The sequence below is a fragment of the Sander vitreus genome, chromosome 18, assembly GCF_031162955.1.
Source record: "Sander vitreus isolate 19-12246 chromosome 18, sanVit1, whole genome shotgun sequence".
Classification (NCBI taxonomy): domain Eukaryota; kingdom Metazoa; phylum Chordata; class Actinopteri; order Perciformes; family Percidae; genus Sander; species Sander vitreus.
The window spans coordinates 22,965,680-22,992,408 of record NC_135872.1 but is presented as its reverse complement, the minus strand read 5'-3'; the positions used below and the strand labels follow the sequence as shown (position 1 = coordinate 22,992,408).

General features: G+C 42.2%; 1 protein-coding gene across 1 annotated transcript; it reads left to right on the top strand.

The window, feature by feature from the left end:
• Positions 1 to 503: 503 nt before the first annotated feature.
• Positions 504 to 22,859, top strand: ankef1a (ankyrin repeat and EF-hand domain containing 1a). Its single transcript, XM_078275322.1, is given in 12 exon segments — positions 504 to 813; positions 1,334 to 1,539; positions 3,428 to 3,589; positions 7,785 to 7,984; positions 8,726 to 8,875; positions 9,094 to 9,217; positions 10,855 to 11,680; positions 12,399 to 12,625; positions 12,786 to 12,928; positions 20,006 to 20,161; positions 21,037 to 21,133; positions 21,136 to 22,859. Coding segments are annotated over 11 exon segments (2,457 nt in total). The 5' UTR covers positions 504 to 813; positions 1,334 to 1,349; the 3' UTR covers positions 21,318 to 22,859.
• The last annotated feature ends 3,870 nt before the right edge of the window (positions 22,860 to 26,729 follow it).

The following is a 26,729-nucleotide window of genomic DNA, read 5'->3' as shown; positions in this document are numbered from 1 at the left end:
GTTGCTAAAGAACCTTGGAGACTTTTAAGAAGTCCCTTAAAGGAAATAGTATCGCTTGTCTTCCATTCTTTGCACATTCATTACTTATCACTGGGAATTACAGGTCTCTTTATTATTGTCTCTGCACTCAATAGCTGCCATCCCACTGTCACTCACACAAACAAAGTCATCCCCAAGACTATGTAAATTGATACATGCACCGGCGGTCAAGGCCAAAGAACCAGTAATTCTACCTAGGCTCATAGACTGTAAGAGACAGCGCCTAGGCTACTTAAGGAGGATGCATGATAAGATGGAACGTAGATGCACATGGTGTCTATGCTGGTAGTTCTGTGTGGACCCCAGGGACAGGAAGACTACAATCACTTTGTGGAAAAGGGGCCTAAATCAGGTCTAAATATAGGATGAAGAATAATGATTCAAGTGCTGTCAGAAAAAAGAAGAAAAAAAAATGTTTTAATTTTATTTCTTTACAAATGATATGCTTTTACAGTAATGCACATATTCCCTTGCTGCAGTCGAATTTGGAGCCACAAACATCGTATAACCGAGCTCATCACCAGCACTTGAAAGCAGCATCAGACACCACCAAAACACAAATGTCCTTCCCTCCCGGCATTTTCACGCGTGCCGTTGCCATGGAGCTGAGTTTGTTTCTTTTCTCCGGCTCACACAAAGTGAAAGGTTGTGCTTTAAAACAAAGTAAGGACTTGTTGGACAAACTTGGCAAAAGTGTGAGTGTCGTCGCTGTCCAGACGTGCTGCGTATGAGAACAACAAAGTGCAAGGACTTTTAAAGTTTTTTCCAGCCACGGTAAGAAACGCGTGAGCCAAACAAGGAAACGCAGGGTGCCAAGCTAACGATAACTATAATTTACACAAAGTCTTTAATTACTTTTAACGTTAATGTATTGTTTAAGCCGCCACGTGTTTTATTTACAGCATTTGTGAGGCGTATTCGGGTGGGGGGTTTTTTCTTGTTTTTTAATAAAGGTGTAACAATGAGGTAAGGGTCAAAACGGGTCAAAGGGCGAGTAACGTTAGCAGTGAAAAAGTAACGTTAGCTAGGCTAATGGGCAATACGTAAGTAGACTGTCACGTAACGTTACAGAATGCAATCAATTGGAGTTTAAAAATACAGTGTTCAAACAAAGCAGGCAGGTTTGCTGCACTGACTGTTGTTAAGTGACATAACTAACAACACATGTTAAAAACCTACCTCATTAAAATGACACAAAAAAAAGCCACACAATTGCTTCCACCCTGGTCATTAGCATGTACGCCTGCATATTTGTCAGGAAGTCATAGCTCTTTTTTTCTTTCTTTTGAAGCAGCTCATCTAAGCCCATAATGAGTGGCAGAGTGGCAAGGGGCCGCCTGCAGGTGCTCCAGATCTACCGCCTGCTGCAGTACGTCCACGAAGAGGATAAAGTGCAGATAGAGAAGATGGTCAAACTGGGGCTGGAAAACCTCATCAATCTCACTGAGCCACAAGATGGCACAGGGGTGCTTCACGTGGCAGTGTCAGCCAACAATCAGGGTGATGGTCCTCTTCTTTGCTCAGTCAGATAGATTATGTAGCCTATATTTTATTTAGGAGAAAATGGTGCTCCACTGGCCTGCTGTTGCAGTTGAATCCTTTTCAATGGTCATATCAGTGTTCCCCCAGTGCAGGGGCGTTTCTAGGATCAAACCTTTAGGGGGGCTCAGCCCCTAATGAGAAGATACACGGCCTTGCAAAAGGCCCCCCGCCCCCTGCTAAATCAGTAATTTCATTAACCAATAATTTCTGAGCTAGCTACTGAACAACAACGTCAGCTAACGTTTTTTGACACTATTAACACTATGATGGAACTAAACCTGATACTTTATAAGTCACAATAACAACCGATTTGACACAATGTTCTAACATTCAGCAATTTTTGTTGCTTAAGTTTCAATTTGGTTTCTAATCTGCGCCATGAAATGACCAACTTCTTCTCTGGGGACTACCAACGTTACACTTCACAACCGCGCTCCTGCTCCCCCTCTGACAGATTAGATAGAGACTCAGCCAAAGGCGGGAGTCTGGCACAACCACCTCCGATTGGCCAACACTATGTTTCTGTTAACCCTTTCCTTGACTGGGTTACAGGTGCATAGCATTGACGACAGATACACAGGATATTAAACCTGTTTCAAGCCCTTTGAACCTGTACTTGTTTGTCCTCTGTCACTAACAGATAAGTTCACAAACTCTCAATTGAAGCACCAACATTGATTTAATTTGTTTTTTAAGTTTTAGGGGGGCTGAGATGAAATGTAGGGCTTGAGCTCCCCTAAAAATGGTCTAAAATTGCCCATGCCCCAGTGTTTTGCCTAAGTTGCCCCCCACGAGGCCTAAGCCACTGGGAATGTATTTGAAAGATTTTTTTTTTAAACTACAGTTACAGTGGGGCGGCTCAGTTGGAAACTTAGACGTAGTCATACTTAGGGGTGGGAATCAGGAGAGGCCTCACGATACGATATCATCACGGTTTTTAAACACATTGCAACATTCTGCGATATATTGCAGTTTATTACCTTTTTTCCAACTTTACATTTTTCCCAATTTCAAATGATGTCCCCAAAAGGAAAGTTTGTCAACGTCTGTTTTATCTAAAAGGAAGAAAATTCTCTGTGTGTTCATCTCACTTCAATTGTATTGCTGCAAAATGGGATTGTCAAGCAGACAAGCTGGCCAACACATATATAATAATAGATCGATACTTGGCGTCTGTGAATCGATACGGTATTGCCACGGAAAATATTGCGATGCTATGCTGTATCGATTTTTTCCCCCCACCCCTAGTCGATTTTCAAATCCCCAGTTAGCTTTTAGCACCTCATCAGTGTTGGCCCCTATGGAGTCTGTCTTTTTGAAATTCTTAATATCGCGATTCCGTCCATGATCCTGTTATCACAGAAACTATTGCTGGGGGAAACCCTGCATATTATATCATATCAATATATCATATTGTCATAAAAAAGTCCTATTTGGTAGTGGCATTTGAACACTACCAACTTTTGAAAGCATAGACTTTAGACACATTTGACATCAATGGTTTTAGACACATTTAAAAAGCTATGGCTTTAGACAGTATGTATACATAACTTCAATACTGTGAATATCAAGTTTACTATAATGCAATTTGCTTCCAAAATCCCTATTTTAAATGTATTATTTCTTGGATTGCCGTCAATTCACAGATTCATTTGTAATCTTCATGCAAGATACACAAGGCTACAGTTGAAATTATTTGTAAGAGAAATCAAGCAGTTCATAGAATGTACTGCAAACCAAAACAAAGTATGGTTTCAAAGTCACTTCCATAAAAAAAAATTGCGTTTTATTTCTATGGTCACTTCTTTGTCCTGACTGTTTCTCTGCTCCTCCTGACTCCTTACAGACTTGGTCAGCTTTCTTCTCTCCCAGGGAGCACATCCCAACGTCCAGGACAAGAACGGCCGCACCCCGCTCATGTTAGCCGCCGAGCTGGGCAATGATGCCATAGTGGCACTGCTGGTCCAGAGCAATGCTAACCTCAGGCTTAAAGACAGCGAGGGCAAAGGTGAGCAGCAGCAGGTTCAGTTCAGTTCAGTCACTTTATTACCCCAAATGGTGAACTTGATCTGCAGTCGGGAGTGCAAGATAAAAAAAAAAAAACACATATTAACAACATACAAATAGACAAAGGACAACAATACACTAATACAAAGACACTAGGGTGTATATTCCACTGGGGACAGGGGGGACATGTCCCCCCCCCACTTTTCACAATCCTGTTTGTGTCCCCCCCCACTTTCAAATCAAATGTTAGACTCTATAAAATGATTCCCTCAAGTTAGAGTTAGGGTTAGGGTTAACCTATATTAAACAGTAAAGAACAGTCTTCTACATAGTTTAGTACTATTCTTTCTGGCAGAATTCATCATGATGATCAACTTCATTATTTCCTGGATTTTGTATCATCATAGTCCCTAAATATATGTAGAAATGCAGGAAATGGGATTCAAATCGAAAACATTTTTCTGGTGGAGGACCCCCTTTAGCATGAGCCACTAGAACGTAGTCAACGTAGAACATTGTCGTTAGCTGGATTGATATTGAAATACCATATCAATAAATTAAGATTAAGTGATACTTTATTGATCCCGCGAGGGGAAATTACATTTTTTCATCCTCAACTTTTTAGTTACTTGACACATTACTCACAGGCCCGAAATACACACACATGCACAAACACGACCTATACATGCACTTAAGGAGAGATGTCAGAGTGAGTGGGCTGCCCATTAATGGCACCCCGAGCAGTTGCTCAAGGGCACCTCAGCGGTGCCCAGGAGGTACCACTCCAGCTACCAGTCCACACTCTGTACGTGGTCCGCACAGGGACTTGAACCGGCAACGCTCCGGTTCCCAAGCCATTTCCCTACCATATTTGGACAGTGAAATAAATGGACAATGTGACGCCGTTGTTTTCCACGGAGACCAGTGAAGGATATTAGAAGCACTTTTCCGGTGAGCACTGAACGTTACTGCACAGCCTCAAACTGAGCTTGAAGACGTAGATGTGACGTGAGCAGCCTGTCTGAAAGTTGTAAGTCTTCTGGTAGCTGTGCCAAGAGAAATCTCAATCATTCCCAATCTTGCAGAGACGGAGAGCGTAGGTATATGTAAGGAGATAACATGGACACAGGCTAATTATTGCTAACTAAAATGCTAGTTAACATTAGTAATTAAACGTAAACAGCTATTGTAAGTCAAAACTGCCTGCGTGGTTATGACACAAACCTATTTTTACAAAAACGCCTACTACGGAGCCATAATGTGAGATACAAGGTAATGGAGCCTTTTATACATTGTCGTGTTTCTTTAGAAATAAACAATGGACAAATAAAGTCTTTAAACGCTTCAGATGTAAGGTTATTCGCTGTCAAAGTGACGCCAAAATGAATGGGAGTCAATGGAATGCTAACGGCGGGTGATCGCTTGATAGCATCAAAATGGCGCCATAGGAGGTATGCTTTGTGGAGGCTGGCTTACCCCCCTTGGTCCCTATGATTTACCTGAAAGGTATAATTCATGTTCCAAATATCACTAGACAACTGGCCTTTATGCTAATTTATATTTTTGATTCTCAAGCAAGAAAAAAAACATTGTTAATCTATAAATAAAGCTCTTATATGACGCGCCAAATGTACCCATTATGTCAACAAGGTACAGTATATGGCTTTAATCATGGGAGGCGACGGAACAACTTCTCTTCCACTGATCTTGAAGTGTCGATTTCTCAAATACGTAAGAGGTGTTTTTTTTGTTTTCCATGTCAAGTTTAGACCTGCAGGTTCGCTGTGTGAATGCCTTGCCTTGTCTTACAACTCATGAAAATGCATGGTGTTTAGATATTGATGAGGAGGCGGTATCCCAGACGACTCCAGTCACGGAGCCCAACGCTCTTCTTCAGGACCTTTTGAAAACCATTCGAGATAATGATCCCAATTACAGTGTGTCCTGGCCATCAATTACCGCAAATGGCACTCTTTTGTGAGTGAATGAACAAGAGTGGGAGAGAGAGAGAGAGAGAGAGAGAGAGAGAGAGAGAGAGAGAGAGAGAGAGAGAGAGAGTGTGCTTGAGTTAGAAAGAAAGGTATTTGCGTACGTGCTTGTGTGTGTGTGTGTGTGTGTGTGTGTGTGTGTGTGTGTGTGTGTGTGTGTGTGTGTGTGTGTGTGTGCGTGCACGATTGTGCGTAGTGTGTGCGTATACTATGTGCATGTGTGAGCCAGACCGTGTGGGTACATCTAATTACAGATCAACCTCTAATGGTGATCCTCTCCTGTGAAACATGCCGAGTAACCTGATATCATCCTGCACTCCCCAAGGACTGCTTCGGCCCAGTCTCAAGCCACAGCCCGGTCTTTTCTCCTAGTTAGGAGGCTGAGTGTCAAAAGTCACACATTTGCCTGTGTTATCCTCAGTTATAAAGGGCTTGGGTGTAGGGCTGGGCGGTATATCGATTAGGGCTGCACAATATATATCGTTTTTCTACAGTCATCGCGATATCAACTGGCGCAATAAACCCATCGCGAAAAGGCTGCGACATATTAGGAAAGACACTCCGAGATTTTCTTTGTTGGTTGAAAGAAAATATCAGTAGGAAACTGCACTTTAAAATGTAACTTACCTTCTATTTTAGTGGTGCCTTCTATATTCAATTCAATGTTCCATTTGTTCCTTAAAAGAATGTTGGAAATGATTTCATTTGTTTTAAATTTGACAAGCAGCTTGTTGTATTTTAGCAGAATACTGAACGCAGCAGAACTGAGTGCAATGTTTATTTATCGTTATATCATTATCGTGATATTCAACGTTATCACATATCGCATATTTTCCTCATATCGTGCAGCCCTAATATCGATACCATATCGACATCAATTTATGAGGCTAGATATTGCCTTAAATTCTGGATATCGTAATATGACACAAGTGTGATGTCATTTTCTGAACTTCCCAGACTTCCCAGCTGTTTTATTATTTGCCTTTACCCACTTAGTCATTGTATCCACATTACTGGTGATTATTTATCAAAACTCTCATTGTGTTAATGTTTTGTGAAAGCACCAATAGTAAAACTACAATATCGCCGCAATATCGGCATTGATGTAGTTGGTCAAAAATATTGTGACATTTTATATATTTTTTTCCATATCGCCCAGCTCTACCCGGGTGGGTATTTTTGTGGCTTTTTTTCCTTTTATTGGACAGTTACTGTATATGATTATTCAGCTACGACACGCAGATCCAAAACAATTTTGACAATGTTGATATTTTGATATTTTCCTTGAGATGCAACTTCAAAGCTGTAGTGCGTAGTTTCTGCCGTCCCCATGAGGAATTCAAAGTAATGACAACAAAACTGTCGGAGCGTCCACATGATACAAGCCTTCCGTGATCCCCCCCCCCTGCTAGTAGCCAAGGAGGACACTGAGGATTAATAAAACATGATGGACTCTTCAGAAGAGGTCATTATCTTCACTCGACTTTCTGCGCGCGGAAAGTCACCGGACGACACAATCTTCTGAACATAGTCATACTGAGAAATGCAGAGAGAGTTGTGTGGAGCTGATAGTCTTAATTAGCTTATAACAGCTCATTTGACAACAGCTTGAATGTAACGGACGTTCATTAAAGTGCTCATATCATTGTTATATATCTTTTTGTGCATGTTATAGGTTTACAAAGTGAAAAAGCCCAAAGTCCCCCCCAAAGGGACTTACCATCTCCAACAGAAAACACTGTTCACAAACTGCTCCAAACAGCTCTGTTGTAGTCCAGCCTTTACTTCAGAGACAAACGTGGTCACTTTGTAACACACGTTATAATGCTCGCCTAGCTGCTAGCGTGGCACGCCCTCATACTCTGCTTCTGACTGGCTAGTAGTCCTTACTGCGCATGTGCAACTCCCAACAAAGATGGTACAGTAGTGAGATGCCTCACTCTGTAGCTAAAACAGAGAGCTCAACACACAGGGTGAAAAGAGGAGCTGCAGCAATGTGCAGTACAACAAAAATATGGTGTTTTCTGAAAATTATTTAACTATTCTGGTACAACCTCTAAATACAATTATGAACCTGAAAATGAGCATAATATGAGTACTTCATCAAAAAGTTACACACTATAGCTTTAATCCCTTTCCCTTAATCCCTTAAATCCTTCACTTTTTATTTTTATTACCTTTTGTATGCCTTTCCTCCTCTCACTTTAGGTGTGCTATTCTACTGTATCTACCCCACCAAGCGCCACACCCGCTGCCTGCAGGTTGCACTCAAGTGCCAAGTAGACGTCAACAACGTGTCAGCGCAGGGGACACATGTCTTCCAGTTGATGTGTGAAAAAGCCCAGGAGTGCACCCCCATGTGTCTCATCATGCTGGGGGAAGGGGCAGACCCCAATGCAACAAATCAGGTGAGAAACTGGATCGGGAACTGACGCATTATGGGAACTGAGTCAGTGGCATATGGAGTATTTGGGAACTGAGCTTATCTTTTGAGTACTCTATCGTATTTGCAGCTGAGATATTCTTCACGCTGTTTGTTTAACCCTAAGTTTGCATTCACGCTGGCTGCGTGTGACGCAGGTCTTTCCATTCATCTTTCAAACCCGCGGTGGCGAAAAGTTAAGACCGATTCAACTTTTGGAGAAACGCTACCCCACGTCACGCTCCGATGGCTAGTAATGTAACCAGCAATCAGACTTGTCAGTCCGTTTTCTGGCGGTGTGAGACTCCCGTACAGTAAACAGGAAACATCACTGCCTCTATCGCTGCCACAAGAAAGTTTGAAAACACTATGAGGGGGGAAAAATAAAACATAAGCACCGAACTGCCCGGAAGTTTGTGTAACAGCCGAGTTTCCTGCAACAACAAAGCACAGTCGCTCCGTCTCTTTTTCTCTTTCGCGTGAAATGAAGCTGCCTTCAAGTACGGTTGGAAATGTCGAGATCTATAAACGATCTGACGCAAAACAGTAATTGTGAAAGTCTGCTATATTGGGGGTGGAGGGGGGGGTTAAAGAACCCAACAGGGCGTCACTCAAATGGGTTCCAGTGACACTCCCACCGCTGCACAACCCTGCAGAAAATCGCCGGATCGCTGTTTCCTGGTCTGAACGTCGTCTAACACTGACTCCCCTTCCTCTCTCTCATCAGAAAACAGGCGTCACAGCGTTAATGGAGGCAGCCAAGGCAGGCTCCCTGCAGCTTGTCAGAGCCATTCTAAAGAGAGGGGGAAACCCCAACGCCCTAGACCGAAAGCGCCTCACAGCTGTACACTATGCAGCCATGGGGGGCTTTTTTGAGGTGTGGTATCTACTCACTCATTCACTTTTTTACTATTTTTTAAATAAGTAATATGTAATATAAAAGTGAATGAGCTGTTGTTTTCTGCCTACATTACCAGTTTTTTTCCTAAGTTTTCCTCAGGCCCTAACTGAAATTACAGTACTTACTGTCAGTAAGAATGGGGTTTTAGATTTAGGATTCTGATGTGTTGCTCTGTGGTGTTTTGTGCCTTCCAGTTGATTCAGGTGCTGTCTGCATACGCAGCAGACATGGGCGTGGCTAACCTAGAGGACTGCACAGCCCTCCACTACGCTGCTGCCCTGGGGAATGCTAACTGCTGCAAGTTCCTGGCACAGAGAGGTGCTGTGAGAGATTATTACAATAATAGGCATCCCGATGTCAGCGCATTGAATTTGAGCTTTTTTTCTCTTTCAAATATAAAGCAAAGATAGCTCTGTCGTAACTACTAGAGATGTTCCGATACCGATACCAGTATCGGAAAAGTATGTCTAATGGCGCTTACCCACTGCTAGTACCAGCTCTGCTCTACTCGACTCGACTCGACTCGACTTGGCCGCGGTGCCCCGTCCTGCTTTTTCCATTGCAGATTTGATACCGCCTCATGCGTGAGGTGAGCGTGGCTGGTCGTCATAGCGACGCCACAGGAAACTGCCGTGACCTAACGCGGCACACACACAGGACGTCGAAGGTGTGTTGTTTTTGATTCTGTGCATGTGGCTGTTGCCACAGCCAGAAGACACATTTTGTTTCAAAAGAAGCTGGAGGCAGCAAAAAAACCCACCGCTGACTAAACTATTTAAAAATGGCGGGTTTGTTCAGGATGATGAAGTCTAGCAACGATGACGCAGTGATTAGTGACGATTCTCTCCGACCAATCAGGAGTCTGCAGGTTTTCACGTCACCTTTTGGTATCGCCTCAGCTCGCTGGGAACCTCGACAGAAGTGATACTAAATAAAGTACCTGTTAGCAGGTACCAGGGACTTTTTATCAGAATGAAAAACCAAAAAAGGCGAGTAGAGTCGGTGGGAGTCGAGCAGGTACCATGTCATGGAAAAACACCGTTAGGTACCAAAGAAGAGAGTTTAAACCTGGAGCTCCTCAACCTGTCCATGGATGATCACAGTGTACCAGCTGTGTCCTGTATGTAAATGTGTCCTTTCCTGTCCCTGTTGTGTGGGACGTGTAGCTGCTGGTCGAGCAGTCTGGACAACGCAAAGAAGCATCACACTGAGAAATCAACCAAACACTGGTTCTCTCGACACCTCGACGGAAGTGATACTAAATAAAGTACCTGTTGGCAGGTACCAGGGACTCTTTTTCATAACGGAAAGCCAAAAAAGGCGAGTAGAGTCGAGGCGAGTCGAGCAGGTACCGTGTAATGAAAAAAACGCCATAAAATGGTATCGGAAAGTACCCGAAGAAAATCTACTTTAAAGTAGTTTAGTTATGTTCTTTTTCCGTTACGACTGACTCTCCCACTGGATAATTAAAGAAAGTTCTGCGGCGTTCATTGTTTGTGCTTGTTCATGTTTCACAAAGAGTTTAACTTGAGCCAGGCTGAAAACAAGGATTGAAATCATATCACATCCATACAGGGATAGTAGTGTACAGCTATTAAAACATAATAAAATATATGACACACTGGTATCGGATTGGTACTCGGTAATAAGCAAGTTCAGGTATCGGAATCGGTGTCGGGAAGCAAAAAATGGTATCGGACCATCTCTAGTAACTACTCCTAATGCCGTCACAGGGTTAAGACTGTCTCTCTGTATTTGCATGTGTATGTCGTAAGCGTATATCTTTGTTGTGATACATGTGGAGCCAGGAAAAACGTTTTTTTCCTTGGTTAAGTATTTGACCAAAAAAAAGAAAGAAAGTCGTAGAAGATGCAGCTGCAAACACAGTCCCAAATGAAATAAGATACCATGTGTTTATTTTTGTTGTTGTTGCTAAGACTTTGCTCTGTGTTCAGGTTGTAACCCCAAACTGAAGAACCAGGAAGGCTTGCTGCCACGTCAGATTGCCAAGGACGCCGGTCACAAAGCGGCTGTCAAGGAGCTTAAGAAGGCCGAGCGGCAGCAGGGAAAGGGCAACAAGCCCGACGGCGGCGACTGCCCCACGTCAGATCTCTGGGCCCTGACCCTCCACGACTGGTCGTACGAGCACGAGGCTACCCTACGGCAAGCCTTGGGGAACCAATCAGAAACGGTCACCACCCAGATGTTTATTTCAGCGCTGGAAGAATTGAAAGCTCCGGTTGAACTAGACCAGCTCCATGCAGTCATCGCAGCCCATGACAAGGACAAAAAGGGATGCATCAACGTTAATGATTTCCTCAAAGGTGTCAAGTACATCAAGAAACCATTTCTCCTCTCCGCGTATATGCCTAAAAAGAAAAAGGGAGAAAAGGGTGGAAAAGGAGGTAAAAAGAAGGGTAAATTTGTCCTCACCTTGCCCATTTGTACCCTGCCGCCGGAGCGTATGGCCCGGCGGCCAGACGGAGGCCCACCCAAATACATGATCGAGACGTACTACAACTGCTCCGACGTCCGTAGATTCGACCCCAGTCACCCGCGAGAGCATCCCATAATGAATGACTCAGGGTGGTACATAGAAAAGCCAGATAAGGTCTACGTCAGCATCAACTACTGTGTGAAAAGTGGAGACCTGGAGTCTCTGGAGCTCGCTCTCACCCACGGGGTTCCTGTGGATGTTCAGGACGAGTTCTACAAGACGCCGCTGATGGTGGCCTGCTCCAGCGGCAACTACGAGGTGGCTCAGTATCTCCTCACTCGAGGGTGAGAACATTTTTTTTTTTTTTTTGGTTTATAGACCTTTTAACCCTCTCAGGAAAGACGCACTGGCGAGTCCAATGATGTTTGACAACACTCCTACTCAAAAAGCAAAATGATCCAGAATCAATTTTATTCTATGTCACAAAGTGTGAACTAGTTTTAGACAGAGGCTCAATGATTGCCCGCAAGCACGGCATGTGGTGGAGCGAGCTAGAGAGTGACTGAGGAGAGGGAGCGGCCTGCCGTGCCGTGAATCAGAGAAATAAAACGTTTTCGCTGATTCATCACTAGAAATGCAACTGTAGCAAGCATCTCACTATCACTAACGTTATCCACATTCATATTTAAACGCAACAAATGCTATATCCAGCTTCAAAAAAGCCTGAAAGTACACAGAAGTACACAGAAGACAGTAAACGGTGCAGGGAGCTGCAAGTTTACACTCACACACAGTCGCAAATCTTTGGTCTGAACTGGGCTTTAAGGGATACCTGGATATTTAATATTATTAATGTAATGTAATGTAAATGATGATAAAAAAAATCAAACCTAACGACAAACAATAGACATACTGTAAATGCAAATAAACTTTGTTTTTAATCATACTTTGAGAATTTTAACTTGACTGGAAGAAGAACACAGATCTGATTGGCCTTGTGTGCTACAAGGCCAATGCCCTGGTTAGTCTTTAAACGCACCGTGATATTACTGTTTCTGACAGGGCGGATGTAAATGTGTGTGACCAGTTCTTCTGGACGCCCCTCCACCACGCGGCTCACGCTGGCCAAGTGGAGATCATTGAACTTCTGGTGGAGGCCGGGGCCAAAATAGATGCCCGGGCCCTCAGTGGAGGCACGCCCCTCATGAGGGCCATCGAGAGCTCTCGACCCTCCTGTGTGGACTTCCTCATCAAGGCGGGTGCCAGTGTCAACGCCGAAAACAAAAAAGGTTTGACTGCATATCTGAAATATATCAGTGTTAACCAGTAGTGCCATTAGATTTGGTTTAAAGTGCACACTGTGAAATTAGTTTTCGACCCCTCTTTGATGGTAACACTGTGAGTTGTCGCTGTTATTTGATTGACCATATTTTATATTTTTTCCTTCAGAACAAAACTGCCTCGACATCGCCAGAGCTTTTGCAGACTCCAGGATAATTGACTTGGTCAAAGACAAGATGGATTCTCTGCCTAAACCAAAGGACGCAGCGAAGGGAAAGGGGGGCAAAGCTCCAAAGCCTAAACCGGCTAAGGTATCTAAGTAACTCCATTAAAATCTTTTTACCAGCCTGCTACAAACTTGAAACTTTTTCCTGTTTTGTGTTTATGTGAAATGAAAATTTTACTCTGTTCTTTATTCACTGTTCACTGTGCACAAAACCCATTCAGGCTCATTTATAAACAAATAAAAATAAAAAATAGAATCATGACAATCTCTATGGAAATAAGGTTTTCTCAGAAGTCATACACTAGAAAATGTCATTTCCTGCACATCAGGTTTGGTCTGATACAAGCCCAACATAGATTTTACAACAGAGTATGACCACTAGGTACTTTTAGACAGCAATCTGATCTATCTGCTCTCTATTGGTGAAGAGGGGGATCCACAGTTTCCGCTAGAAAAAATTGGTGCCGGTCATGTGACCTGTTAGGTTTCATTTTACCGGTCAAATGGAAAAAGTTCTGGTCAAATTTTTTTCCGTGTTTATTGCACTTAAAAACAATTGATAGGCAGGTTATAAACAATAATATCATCAAGGGATGTAGATTCATACTATTTGTATTGAAATGTATGCTGCTACTAGTCTGGCTATCACCAGACTAAGCTCAATCTCAGGGAGAAATCAAATGGCCGGCAGACGGGCTGGGTTTACAGTCTAGGCTGCTACAGGCAGAGAGGGCAAAAGAATTAAATAAATGCACATAACTGTGCCGATCTGAATTAAAGGTGCACTATGAGTTCCTACATGACGTCACTTCTGTTGACGTTCCAAGTAAATTAAAAACAAAACAACAACAACAACCATCTTGTCGGTGATTGGCTGGAAGGCGGTTTGTTGTATTTTGGTGCACAGCCTGTGCCCCTAGTGTTTGTTTGACGTTTACGGCCCCTGTGTTGTCTCCTGAGACCGGGCTTTTTCACGGTGTATTCACGGGGCAGGCAGCTAGCGGATCAAGGAGAGATTTGACTACAAAATTTGAGACAAAAATGAAATTGTGCTGAAACCATGCAGGAACTCATAGTGCACCTTTAAAATAGGCTTATTTTCCATTTGCTAGGCTGAAGAAATAACACAACATAAACTACAGTACAAACAAACTGACTCATAAAATGATCAAGTGCCGACTTGAACCAAAATAATTGTAAACAAGTGTCTTTCTGCAACTCGCGATGCGCCTAAGCCTCCGCCTTCCCCAAGGCGACTCTGCTGAGCTGTTTTGATATGGATCTGCAGGGAGAAGCCTCTCTCTGCTGGCACACTGGAGACGGGTTTTACCCATGCTACATTGGCCAGTTTGACCCACTCTGGGAGAGCTGTCATCATATATGGCATCTCGATGTGCGTCTGTGACATTAACGTTAATGAGAGGGGCTGTAGCTGGTGCCGACTCGTCCTCGCTGGCAATTTCTTGGCTTCATATACGTTAGACCGGCCGCTGCTTGGTGTTATGAAGTATAAGTATAATTCACAATATCTCCCTGTTTCGCCAGGGCTTGGGCTTTGACTTTCCCGCTTGCTTGTTGCCGTTTGTTGTAAATCTACGCTAGTCTTCTACATTCAATCAGAGCGAGAACACAACATGTAGTTTTTCCTTTATCGCATACGCTACAGTCTACAGTCATTTCTAAATGAAAAAAATAAAAGATATGAAAATCACTGTAGCCTATTTTAACCCAATTCATATTGTGCAGAGGGAATTATTTCCAGCGGTAATTCTGACCAGAGACAATTAGAATTTTCGGCCCTCACCATTTTTTTCCGGGTCAACGGAAACTCAGGGGGGATCATTCGTTGAACTCAGATTGGCTTCCAGAAAAATCAGCTGCTGTTTTGCTTCCCTCTCTGTCAAAGTCAGCGAGATAGTTTGTTCAGCAGTGCTATGGCAGAAGCCACAAAACTTCTGCCTTCTACACCTCAGTCCTTTTTGTGGCCAGATGGTGTGGATATAGAGGGGGATTGGTGTTGTTGACAATGGTGAGGTCAAGCCGTATGATGGCTCCATCGTTCAGGTCTGAGATGTTGGGTAGTAGGGGAGCAGTCTTGAACTCTGAATGCAGCTCTAAATAGCTGTGTGTGTTCGCCAGAGCGGCAGTCTCCATCCCTCTCCTCGTAGCTTGGTATTGAATGACGATGCATTTTTCGATACTCGATACTAAGGAGCACAAACCAACATTTGACTGGCGGTAATCTCCCACCCTGGTTTTCTTGTGTGTCCTCCAGCGTCTGGCTTCAGCATGAGGCATGAGAAACGTAATCCTGTGGAGAGATCTGATCACTGTCAGGCAGCAACTTGTAAGCAAATTAGACCAGATGTGTTATGTTACAACTAGAACATAATGGCGCTTCATTTTGCATTTCCTATAATCTGACTAAATGTATTGATTTTGTCATAAGGACTAGGAAGTAGCAGGTGGTGCTGCAGCACAAATTCATCTGCAAGTTCAATATAGGTGAAAGCAGCAATTCAAGGGGGTCAAGAAAGTAAGTCACAGAATAAATTACACACAGGTCCAATATGGAGCGGTCTATCCACTGAGCATATGTACATTTGCTGACCACTTCCATTCACTGTGACTTATGAGCAAGCCAATCACTGTAAATGATGCATGCACCCTCAAGTCAAAGTACATGCTTCCCAGTGCAATGTAATACTCACTTATGGCTTTGAACCTAAGATACTTATTAGGGCTGCACAATTAATCGCAATTTAGTAAATTAAGTGCAATATTCAAATCGTGGGGGGGAGTGAGCAATATTTGTTCAAGGCAAAATATGTGTCAAACCCTAGGGTGTAATTTTCACTGGGGACAGGGGGGGACACTTTTCAAAATCTCGTTTGTGTCCCCTCTACTTTCAAATTTGTTTGATATTTTATTTATAAGTCTCGGTATTCGGCCCCTATTTTAAACCAAAATAAAAAGAAGTAAGGCACCCTTTTCTTAAACATAGTTTAGTACTATTCTTTCTGGAAGAATTTATCATTATGATCACTTAATTATTATCTGGATTTTGTTTCATCTTGGTCCCTAAATGTATGGAGAAATGCAGGAAATGGGATTCAAATCGAAACATAGACGTCCCGGCCACACCCCCACCCTCCACCTTGCCCCCCTCTCTCCTCCTCAGTAGCATTTAAAGCTACAGACACAGAAATGGCACGTCCTAAGGAAAGCTCATTGTGGGACTGGCTCTAGTGGCTGTAATTCTGAACCAAGGCTGAATTTTGGGAAAGAGACTTCAGATACAGTATTAGGGGACCACTAAGGCCTATATAAAAGAGACTTCAGATACAGTATTAGGGGACCACTAAGGTCTATATAAAAGAGACTTCAGATACAGTATTAGGGGACCACTAAGGCCTATATAAAAGAGACTTCAGATACAGATCGTATCCTACAGACTAAAGACAAAAATCTTTGTTTCGGACAAATCCTCGCAAAAATCACACTATAATCATTTTAATTTGAAACAGTTTTTTAATGAAAATGAGAATAATGATACAAAAATGATCATTCCCGCCCATATCATATCGCAATTGCAATATCAGTAAAATAATCACAATTAGATATTTTCCTCATACCGTGTAGCCCTAATACTTATCACACCTACGATCATATGCAAGTTTGAAATGTTCTGAGTTGGTAAAAATAGGATCCTGTAAATGAGGCGGACACAAATGTGAAATTTGGCCGTAATTCTTGTGTTTTTAACTAGCTGTCATATAAACGTTTCACAGTGGGTCACTGAAAAAGTTAGACACTGTCTTAGTATCGTTAAACCAAGTGGTTTGACTGAACCAGTATCTTTTAACCATGTTTTAACTTTTTGTATGTGTTTATTTCTACTTTGCTGCGTAATTGATTTGGAGTCATAATAAGGGCACCCAAAGGGCTTTTAAAGTTCACTGTATAAAAGTCCAAAAGTAGTGGCTTTGTGAATCAGCTGATATTGACTACACCCATATTCATATAATACATCTTGACCCAAAGAATGTAAACCAATACCATGTTTGGGACAGAAGGGAAGCTTATGTCCCAAAATGTGAGTCGGACTGTTAAAAGTGCTCATATTATGCTTTTTGGCTTTTCCCCTTTCCTTTATTGTGTTATATATCCTTTTGTGTTATAGGTTTACAAAGTGAAAAAGTCCAAAGTCCCCCCCAAAGGGACTTACCATCTCCAACAGAAAACACTGTTCACAAACTGCTCCAAACAGCTCTGTTGTAGTCCAGCCTTTACTTCAGAGACAAACGTGGTCACTTTGGAACACGTTATAATGCTCGCCTAGCTGCTAGCGTGGCACGCCCTCATACTCTGCTTCTGACTGGCTAGTAGTCCTTACCTAGCTACTGAGCATGTGCGACTCCCAACAAAGATGGAACAGAAGTGAGATGTCTTACTCTGTAGCTAAAACAGAGAGCTCAACACACAGGGTAAAAAAAGGAGCTGCAGCAATGTGCAGTACAACAAAAATATGGTGTTTTTTGAAAATTAAACCATGTAAACCTATTCTGGTACAACCTCTAAATATAATTATGAAAATGAGCATAATATGAGCACTATAATAAGAGATGGACCAGAGGTGGTGATAGAGATTGTTGTATTAACTCTAGAATTAAACCTGCATTTCTTGGACTGACCTCCATCATATTTGATTAACGTACAATATGTAATTTTCTGTAGCTAGGGGTCTTTCGATCGAAACAATAACAATAGACGGAGCAATGCTGCCATTGCAGTCAGCTTCTACCGGTTGGGATTTCTTTAGTGTTCAGCGATCAAGAGGTTTTTACAGGCCGCCGAATTATCCGCAGAGGTTTCCTCCACTCTAGTCTATATCCTTTCCAACGTTCCGCTTCCGGGATTGCTCCGGTGCCGCAGGAAATTCCTGCACCTACAGGCAGGAGAGTCACAGCAGCAGGATAAAAATGCAGATAAACATCTGGATCTACAGGCAAGAAAAGTCATAACTATTGCCACAACTGAAGATTTGTGTGTGTGTGTGTGTGTGTGTGTGTGTGTGTGTGTGTGTGTGTGTGTGTGTGTGTGTGTGTGTGTGTGTGTTGGAGTTACTTATTTTTAAAGAGGGAAGGAGCAGGTTCCTAACCACATTAATGTTTTTTACTATTTCTACAGACAATTAGCACTTATGCACACAGGTGTCTGAAATAGCTTGTTGTTTTGCCCAGCTGTTCAATATTTATCTTTATCACTATCCCCTAAGCTTTTTTTCATTCAACTGTTGTCTCTCAATTGTATTTTGTAATCACAAGTACTATTTGGTTGGTGTTTTGCATGGTCTTAAATAATTAACATTGCTGTAAAGAGATTTCATGTTCTCTGTGTTACAAGTGCTATTTCTGTTGAGACCTCCCATCCCCCTCCCTATCCTTTACCTCTACCACGATTTATTGAAAAATCAGGAAACTTATTGTTCTGATTCTTTCTCAAACTGTCTGCAAACTTACATTTTGTGATACATGTGTGTAAAATGTCTTTCTTTTGTAGAGCTGGGCACTAGGGAGAACATCAAATATCACAATATGTTTGACCAAATGCATCAATGTCGATATTGCGGCGATATTGTAGGGTTGGCTGTTGGTGCTTTCACAAAACATTAAAGCTCCCATGGCATGAAAATTTCACTTCATGAGGTTTTTTAACATTAATGTGAGTTCCCCCAGCCTACCTATGGTCCCCCAGTGGCTAGAAATGGCGATAGGTGTAAACCGAGCCCTGGGTATCCTGCTCTGCCTTTGAGAAAATGAAAGCTCAGATGGACCGATCTGGAATCTTCCCTTTATGACGTCATAAGGGGAAAGGTTATCTCCCCTTTCTCTGCTTTGCCCACCCAGAGAATTTGGCCCCCATGAGAAAGAGAGAGACATCATGGCTTGCAAACGAGCGAAGCATGACAGTTGGTCAAGGCCACACCCCCACCCTCCACCTTGCCCCCCCTCTCTCCTCCTCAGTAGCATTTAAAGCTACAGACACAGAAATGGCACGTCCTAAGGAAAGCTCATTGTGGGACTGGCTCTAGTGGCTGTAATTCTGAACCAAGGCTGAATTTTGGGAAAGAGACTTCAGATACAGTATTAGGGGACCACTAAGGCCTATATAAAAGAGACTTCAGATACAGTATTAGGGGACCACTAAGGCCTATATAAAAGAGACTTCAGATACAGTATTAGGGGACCACTAAGGTCTATATAAAAGAGACTTCAGATACAGTATTAGGGGACCACTAAGGCCTATATAAAAGAGACTTCAGATACAGTATTAGGGGACCACTAAGGCCTATATAAAAGAGACTTCAGATACAGTATTAGGGGACCACTAAGGCCTATATAAAAGAGACTTCAGATACAGTATTAGGGGACCACTAAGGCCTATATAAAAGAGACTTCAGATACAGTATTAGGGGACCACTAAGGCCTATATAAAAGAGACTTCAGATACAGTATTATGAGACCACTAAGGCCTATATAAAAGAGACTTCAGATACAGTATTATGGGACCACTAAGGCCTATATAAAAGAGACTTCAGATACAGTATTAGGGGACCACTAAGGCCTATATAAAAGAGACTTCAGATACAGTATTATGGGACCACTAAGGCCTATATAAAAGAGACTTCAGATAAAGTATTATGGGACCACTAAGGCCTATATAAAAGCATCCGAAAAGCAGCATGTCATAGGACTTTTAACACAATGAGCGTTTGGGAAAATAATCACCAATAATGTGGATAACTAACTAGGTAAAGGCAAATAATAAAACAGCTGGTAAGTCTGGGAAGTTCAGAAGAAGTTACATCACTTTACTGCAATGCAGCCTTTAAAACCAGGAAGAAGACACAAACATTCTTACATCACGATATTACGATATCCAAAATTTAAGACACTATATATCTTATAATATTGATTTATTGCCCAGCCCTACTGTTTGGCTGTCTTTCTTGATGCAGCTAAAACTTTCCGAGCCCTGTTCTGTAACCTCTCTCTCTCTCTCTCTCTCTCTCTGTCTGATCTAGATCTGACACTGGAAGACCTTTGATTTGTACCAACGCCACTGAGTACTAATCTGAAACTCGTCTTCTCCCTTACAGAGTGTTGCTGCAGAAGGTGCAGCGCTCACAGAGACATCGACTATAACAGCAGGGAAGACTCCTCCTCAGAAGGATTCAAAGAGTGTCATCCTGCAAAACACCAGGATCACTACGGGGGAAACCAACGTGGTGGATATCTCCGTTGTGCCAAAAACGGTGAGGCTCATCCCCATTCACTGAAGGTTGCCTCAATATAATGTAGCATCTGCTCGCTGAACATAAAGTAGTACTTCCTGTCTGAACATGCCATTGAAAAATAGCCCATAAACCGCCTGTGAAATACATTGTTTTTAACTGTTGTTGTTTGTTTTTCAGTTTTAAAAATAAGTTCATCGCCAAGTTGTACTCAATGTGGAAACATTCATTGATGCTGTGTCTAAAAATAATGACAATTGCAATATCTGGACCCAATTTGATTCTACTTGTATTTATGCATCTATTTATGCACTGATTTAGTTTTTTTCCGGCCTTTATTTTGTTTTTGTATGCATACTACTGGACATTTATGGGTTTTGGTTCATCTTTGTCACATTTACATTGGCTGACTTCCTGTTCTCAGCAGCAGGTGGCGCTATGACTATGACTCAATATGGCCGCGTGTAGATGTCTTCAGGCCTCAGCTCTTATCAAGCATGTGACATCTGGGGCAGATTGGACTGTGTAAAGTAAAGTTACGACCGTTTCCTGTGTTATGTCGAAATATGCAAATTGCCCTGCCTCGCCAACACCATGCAACACCATTCCACGAAAACACAAAAGTTTTGCAATTAGGCATCCAACAGCTGTTATCATGATTAACATTTGACAGGGCAAATTCATGTACATATTACACTCGGTTTGAGCACTCTACCTGCCTCTACATAAGAAAAGCAGTGGAGTTACCGTATGGTCCCTCTAGCACACTTCTCCAGTGTTCACACCAGTGCACATCAGTTCTGTACTGTATCCAACTTACTGAGTAATTGCACTCAATTGTTCTCATTTTTGAAGTTTCTATCTGTATGTTTTCATGAGTGGTCTGTGTGTCTCAGGTTTGGGGGAAGCAGCCCACCACCAGCCAGCTGATGTCAAAGATAGAGAGACGCAAAGAGCTCCTATCCCTCGAGGTGGACTTTGACGACTTCATGATGCCTTTCAGCCAGAACATCCAGAGGAAAACACAGGAGCTGGCGAAAACCACAAACTAGACCGAAAGGACACAGTTACAGTAGGCACTAAGAGACACTCAGACATTTTGGAATCATATATTGCGTTCCATTTGTACTCGGAGGACGGAATTTCCGACGTCAAAGTCGGAAACACGCCCCCTTGAACTCGGATTTCCGAGTTGGTAAGTCGGGCAAACTCGCAGTACCCTAAGCTCAAAATCCAACATGGCTGTCCCCTGCATCAACAGTAGTGAGAGCTGTAATAACATACAGTCATTAGCACTTATCTGTCTTATTTGTGTCTCACTAAATCAGTCGTACACACAGTCCTGTCCAACTTCTATCTGTGGACGGATGTTGTTACGCTGTTTGTATGCACACAAAAAACAGCGTAATGTGTTGGTATCAACTGGTATTGCTAACAATGGCTAATCTGGCTAGAGCTAACCCCACAATGAAAAATCTAATTTTAGTCAACAGTTGAGTACCGAGGTAAATGGAACGCACCGATAGGCTTCATCCCAAATTCCATACAAACATGCTATTTAGTAGGCTGAAACAGAAACCGAAACCGAAACCTTAGTATAAAACCAATAGTACGCGAATTGCATACTACTGTATATCCGGTAAAATATTACAGTATGCAATACTGGACACTACGCCTGCAAAAGTATCCCACAATGCAGTGCAGTAGTAATGACTTAAACAGACAAACGGACAGCAACCAAGGAGCTCTAAAATGCCAATAACGCTCTAATTTACATTTCTACTTATTTAAACGACTGTTGGTCTAGTTGTTTACCTTTTTCAGTAATTTAAGCATTATCTGGCGATGCCGCTAGAGCGGCCAGCAGGGGTTACCACGGTTACAGCAATGAGGCTCTCAGGAAGTGAAATTTCAGCTTTAGTGTGTCCGAAAAGGTACTTACTCAAAAGTATGTTGAACTATAGTATACATATTGAGTATGTAGTGCAGAGTATGCGATTTCGGACGCAACCATAGTTCAGTCAGACAACTCACTTTTGAAATGTTTATTATAACAGCAGAACATTGTGTTTGGCGGCCAGAGTCCGACCTCATCATTCCCTGCAGTTTGGCTTTACATGAGATATTGGGGAGTGAAGATAAAGTATCTTCCCCCTGATACGCATAGTGAGGCATGTCACGTGTGTGTACAGCCGTGCAGCTCGAGTTGGCTGCCTGAACTAGCTCGCAGACGTCGCCCCATTCTGTTAGCTGAGCCGGCTGGGCACATGCAACAGTTACAGACATCACAGTTACTTTGGATTCACCTTTTTTCATTACAACTACTGTAATCAACAAAGTTGGACATCCTGTTGTTAAACCTCTCATTTTTAATCTTGTCATTTAATATCAGAACAATGTCAATACATAGTCAGAGATCGTTAGGACAGTACATGTATCATTTCATCACGTTAACTTACCAAAGGTAAGCAAACTGCTTTTATTAATAATCAAATGTCATGCCAAGCAAATTAACTAACTTCTCACTTAAAAATAAAGTTTTGTTAGGTGAACACCATCCAGTACTGTATATTCATAATGCTCAGCAGGAACTGTTTGTATATCTTGGCAACTGTCAAACAAAACAAAAATCTAACATGTTATGTTTTGTCAATACACTGAAACATGCACTGAATACAACTTTTTTTTGTACATAAATAAAGAATTTGTGGCTAATGTACTTACTCTGCTTTCAGCTTGTTCAAACTGAGAGCCATTTTGCCGTCTATAATCTCATAACCCTAACATGTTAAAGGAAAGGTTGACAGTTGTTCAAGTTAATTGTAAAACAACACTCAGTTGTCCATTTGAAACAGGCATTTCATACTGTAATCATTCCAAAAGACAAGTTTGTGTGGGTAACATTTAAATTTACTGTATTTTGTACTTTTTAGTTTCATAGCATAAAAGCTGTAAATGAGACAAATTCAGGTAACGTCACTTAGTAAATACTTCCTTTCTCTGGCTTAAAATCCATACAGATTTTCCACGATATGGCCATAAAGTTGGCAATACATTTCATCCTAGGTGGGATTATAAAAAGGTCTTAAAAAGTCTTAAATTGAACTTGGAGAATCCTGTTGTATTTGATTTCACTACTGCGAAACATCAAGCTGCCTGCAAGAAAGTAGTTCTGCAGCCAGATGCAGTTCCATGTTGAAACCAGCGCACGGCGCTGTTTGGCAAATTTAGCATTGCAGGGGTTTGGTTGTCTATTAAGCTGGGAGGACAGAAAAACTTGGAGGGAGCTTTCATGTTCTTAGCACAGAAAGACATCAAAATGGCAGCCATGTGTGTTTACTGCTTTGATGTTAGCCACTCAGACTGCTTTCAAACAGGAATCTGCAGTTCACCAATAAAAGGATATCCATATCATTATAAAAACGGTTAAGAATTGTTCCCCAATCCTCCATGTGTTGTCTTTGCCTTGATGAAGCGACTGCATGAATTGCTTCAGGGTGGCTGACTGGCGCTGAACAGTGTTCAGCTCATATTTTAGTTGTTGATGTCCATATATCAAGAATCATGTGAGAAAAAAGAAAATAGACATGCTTTTCTGTGTTATATATGTCGCATTAATGCACACCCCTCCATCATCACCAACAGATAAAATTAGATTAGATTGCAGTGTCCTCAAGGTCCATGGGGACGCAGTTATATAATCACATATACGGGTGGGGGGGAGGAGGAAACAGCTTTGAGGTAATACAGGGCCTGGGTTGTTTAAATATACATAGTTACAAAAGCATTGATGACGAGGATGGGAAGACAGAGGCAATAGATGAGAGAGAGAGAGAGAGAGAGAGAGAGAGAGAGAGAGAGAGAGGAGAGAGAGGAATGAAAGCTGAGAGATAGAGGAAAGAGAAAGAGCCACGCACACGTATGTAACGATATACAGAAAGAGAACAGTGAAAGTGGATAGAGAGTGGGAAACATCCCCGAAAACCCCAGCAGAGCCGTTCATAGTGAGGCGAGAGAGATGAGAGAAGGAGTGGACTGACAGCGAGGGAAGGGGGAGGCGAAAGGACACAAGGAGAGAAGGGGAGAGGAGAGGAGAGGAGAGGAGAGGGGGATGGGGGTGGAGAGCGAGCAGCGGTGGGTGACTCAGAAGATGGGGAGGGAGCACGGCGGAGGAGAAGACAAGGGCTTTTCTAGCACAATAAGTGGCAGACAGGTTAGAGGGAGTAAACAAGGCTGGCAGCTCTGATTGTGGGCCGTGACGCAGTGTGTCTGTCAGGGCCTTTATGGTCTGGCAGTATGTGTGCTTGCGTGTACTGTTGTACAAAACATGACTCTATTTCAGGGGTCTTCAAAGTGTTTGAGTCCAAGCACCCCTTAACTGAAACAGAGATGGATCAGGGACCCACTACTACATATATGGTATAGAATTAAACTGGACCTACAATAACGTGTAGGACAGCATAGTCTATATCCACGACGTTCCACTTCCGGGATTGCTCTGTTGCCGACGGAAATTCCGCCGGATTTCACTCTTTTCGGCCAGATGTCCGTTTCCTTCCTCTTTCTTTGTGTTGTAATTCTAAACTCCGGTGGATTTGTGACTATCTGTCCAATCTGAGTTTTCTGTTGTACGACTAAAACAATTTTTGAACGTACACGTTCCACCAAAACAAGTTCCTTCCCGAGGCTATTTTGCAGAGGCACTGTGGCTCTGCCCGGTGCTTAACGCCGCCTAAGACGATTGCGATTGGTTTAAAGAAATGCCAATAAACCAGAGCACGTTTTTCTCCCATCCCGGAATGCTGTGTTGAATAGCCAGACCCTCCCAAAGCGAGACCATACGAAAGGTGACTCTATTTCAGGGATCTTCCAAGTGTTTGAATCCAAAGAAGAGATGGATCAGGGACCCCCTACTACATATATTGTATAAAATTAAGCTGCATATTAAAGTGAACCTACAATAACGTGTAGGGCGTCCTAAAGCCTTTATACATACATTTTTTGTGTGCAAAGAATACAAAGCAATTTGAATAATAATCGTTGGCATGATTTTTTAAATCATGTTTTAATGTTAAATATACATGTGGCTCAGTGAATCTTTAGGGTTAACTGTATCTGTGGATGGCTATCTTAGTGACTACCTTACCTATAGGCCAGTTAGACTATCATCAATGGGGTTAATAATGGCTAATAATATGTTGGATCCAAGTTAAGACATTTTAATCTTTGAAAAACGTAACAATAACAGTAACTCTGAGGACCCCCCCAGGGGTCCCGGACCCCCTGTCGAAGATCTCTGCTCTATTTGAAAGAATAAATAGAGATATGACACGTGATTCATGTTGATTTTCTTTCTTTCTTTCTTTCTTTCTTTCTTACTGTTCTCCTCCTTTCTGGCGCCCGTTCATGCATACACTGTAAAAAGCAGCGCAATTGAGATGTATGCAAACTTATTGTGTATTTGCTTGTATATTTGTATTTATTTTTATTTTTTTAGTAGTTTTTTTTATGGGGGGGGAGTAAGTTGGTGATGGAGTAGTTAGGCTTGGCAGTGCTGTCTGTGTGTGTGAATATTTTGTGTTTTGTATTTTCTGTTCCTAAGGAACCCCTCGAAAATGAGATGATTTATCTAAAGGGGCTTATCCTTGTAATAAATACTCTTAATATAGATGGCTGTTTACATATCGGAATGTTTGTTTTATCATCATTTAAGGCTCTATGACTTGATATTAGTTTTCCAATGTGAATACACTACGTTTATGTTGTGTATGCATGTGTGTGGTAGTGCTGTATGTGTGTGTTTGTGTTGTTCCCCTATGCATTTGTATGTGTACTGTATGTATGTAGGCCAGTGTCATTGTCCATTTGTATGTATGGTTACATCATTCAGGCTCTGCTGTGTCTCATATGAGGAAAACCAAGCAGTATGTGTTATATAGAGCTTCAAAGATGACTTGATTAATTGATTAGTTGTCAACTATTAAATTAATCGGCAACTACTATGATAATCGGTCTGATAATTACAAATTCTCTGATTCCAGCTTCTTAAATGTGATTGTGTTCTAGTTTCTTCACTCCTCTGTGACAATAAAGTGAATCTCTTTGAGTTTTGGACAAGACAATACATTTGAAGACGTCATATGGGGCTTTGGGAAACACTGATCCACATTTCGCACCATTTTCTGACATTTTATAGACCAAACAACTAATCGAGAAAATATCAACAAAATGGTAGACAGTTTAACCGACAATCAAAATAATCGTTAGTTGCAGCCCTAGTTATATTTGTCTGTGTGATTGGGAGTGCATGTGCTTAAATACGAGTGTAGATACAGTACATGCTAATGATGTAGGTTCAAGGGGATTTTTTTTTACAGTTTCAAGCCTTTTCCTCTTCTTCTCTCATCCCCCCCCCTCAGTCTGAGCTCAGATCAGTGTGTGTTGTTGCCAGCAGCACTGCAGTTTCCCAGCTCTGGTCCTGCACCGCTTACTCAGCACTTAGCACTCCAACCCTTCACTTCCCAAAACAACCCACTGGGAGACAAACACACACACACACACACACACACACACACACACACACACACAC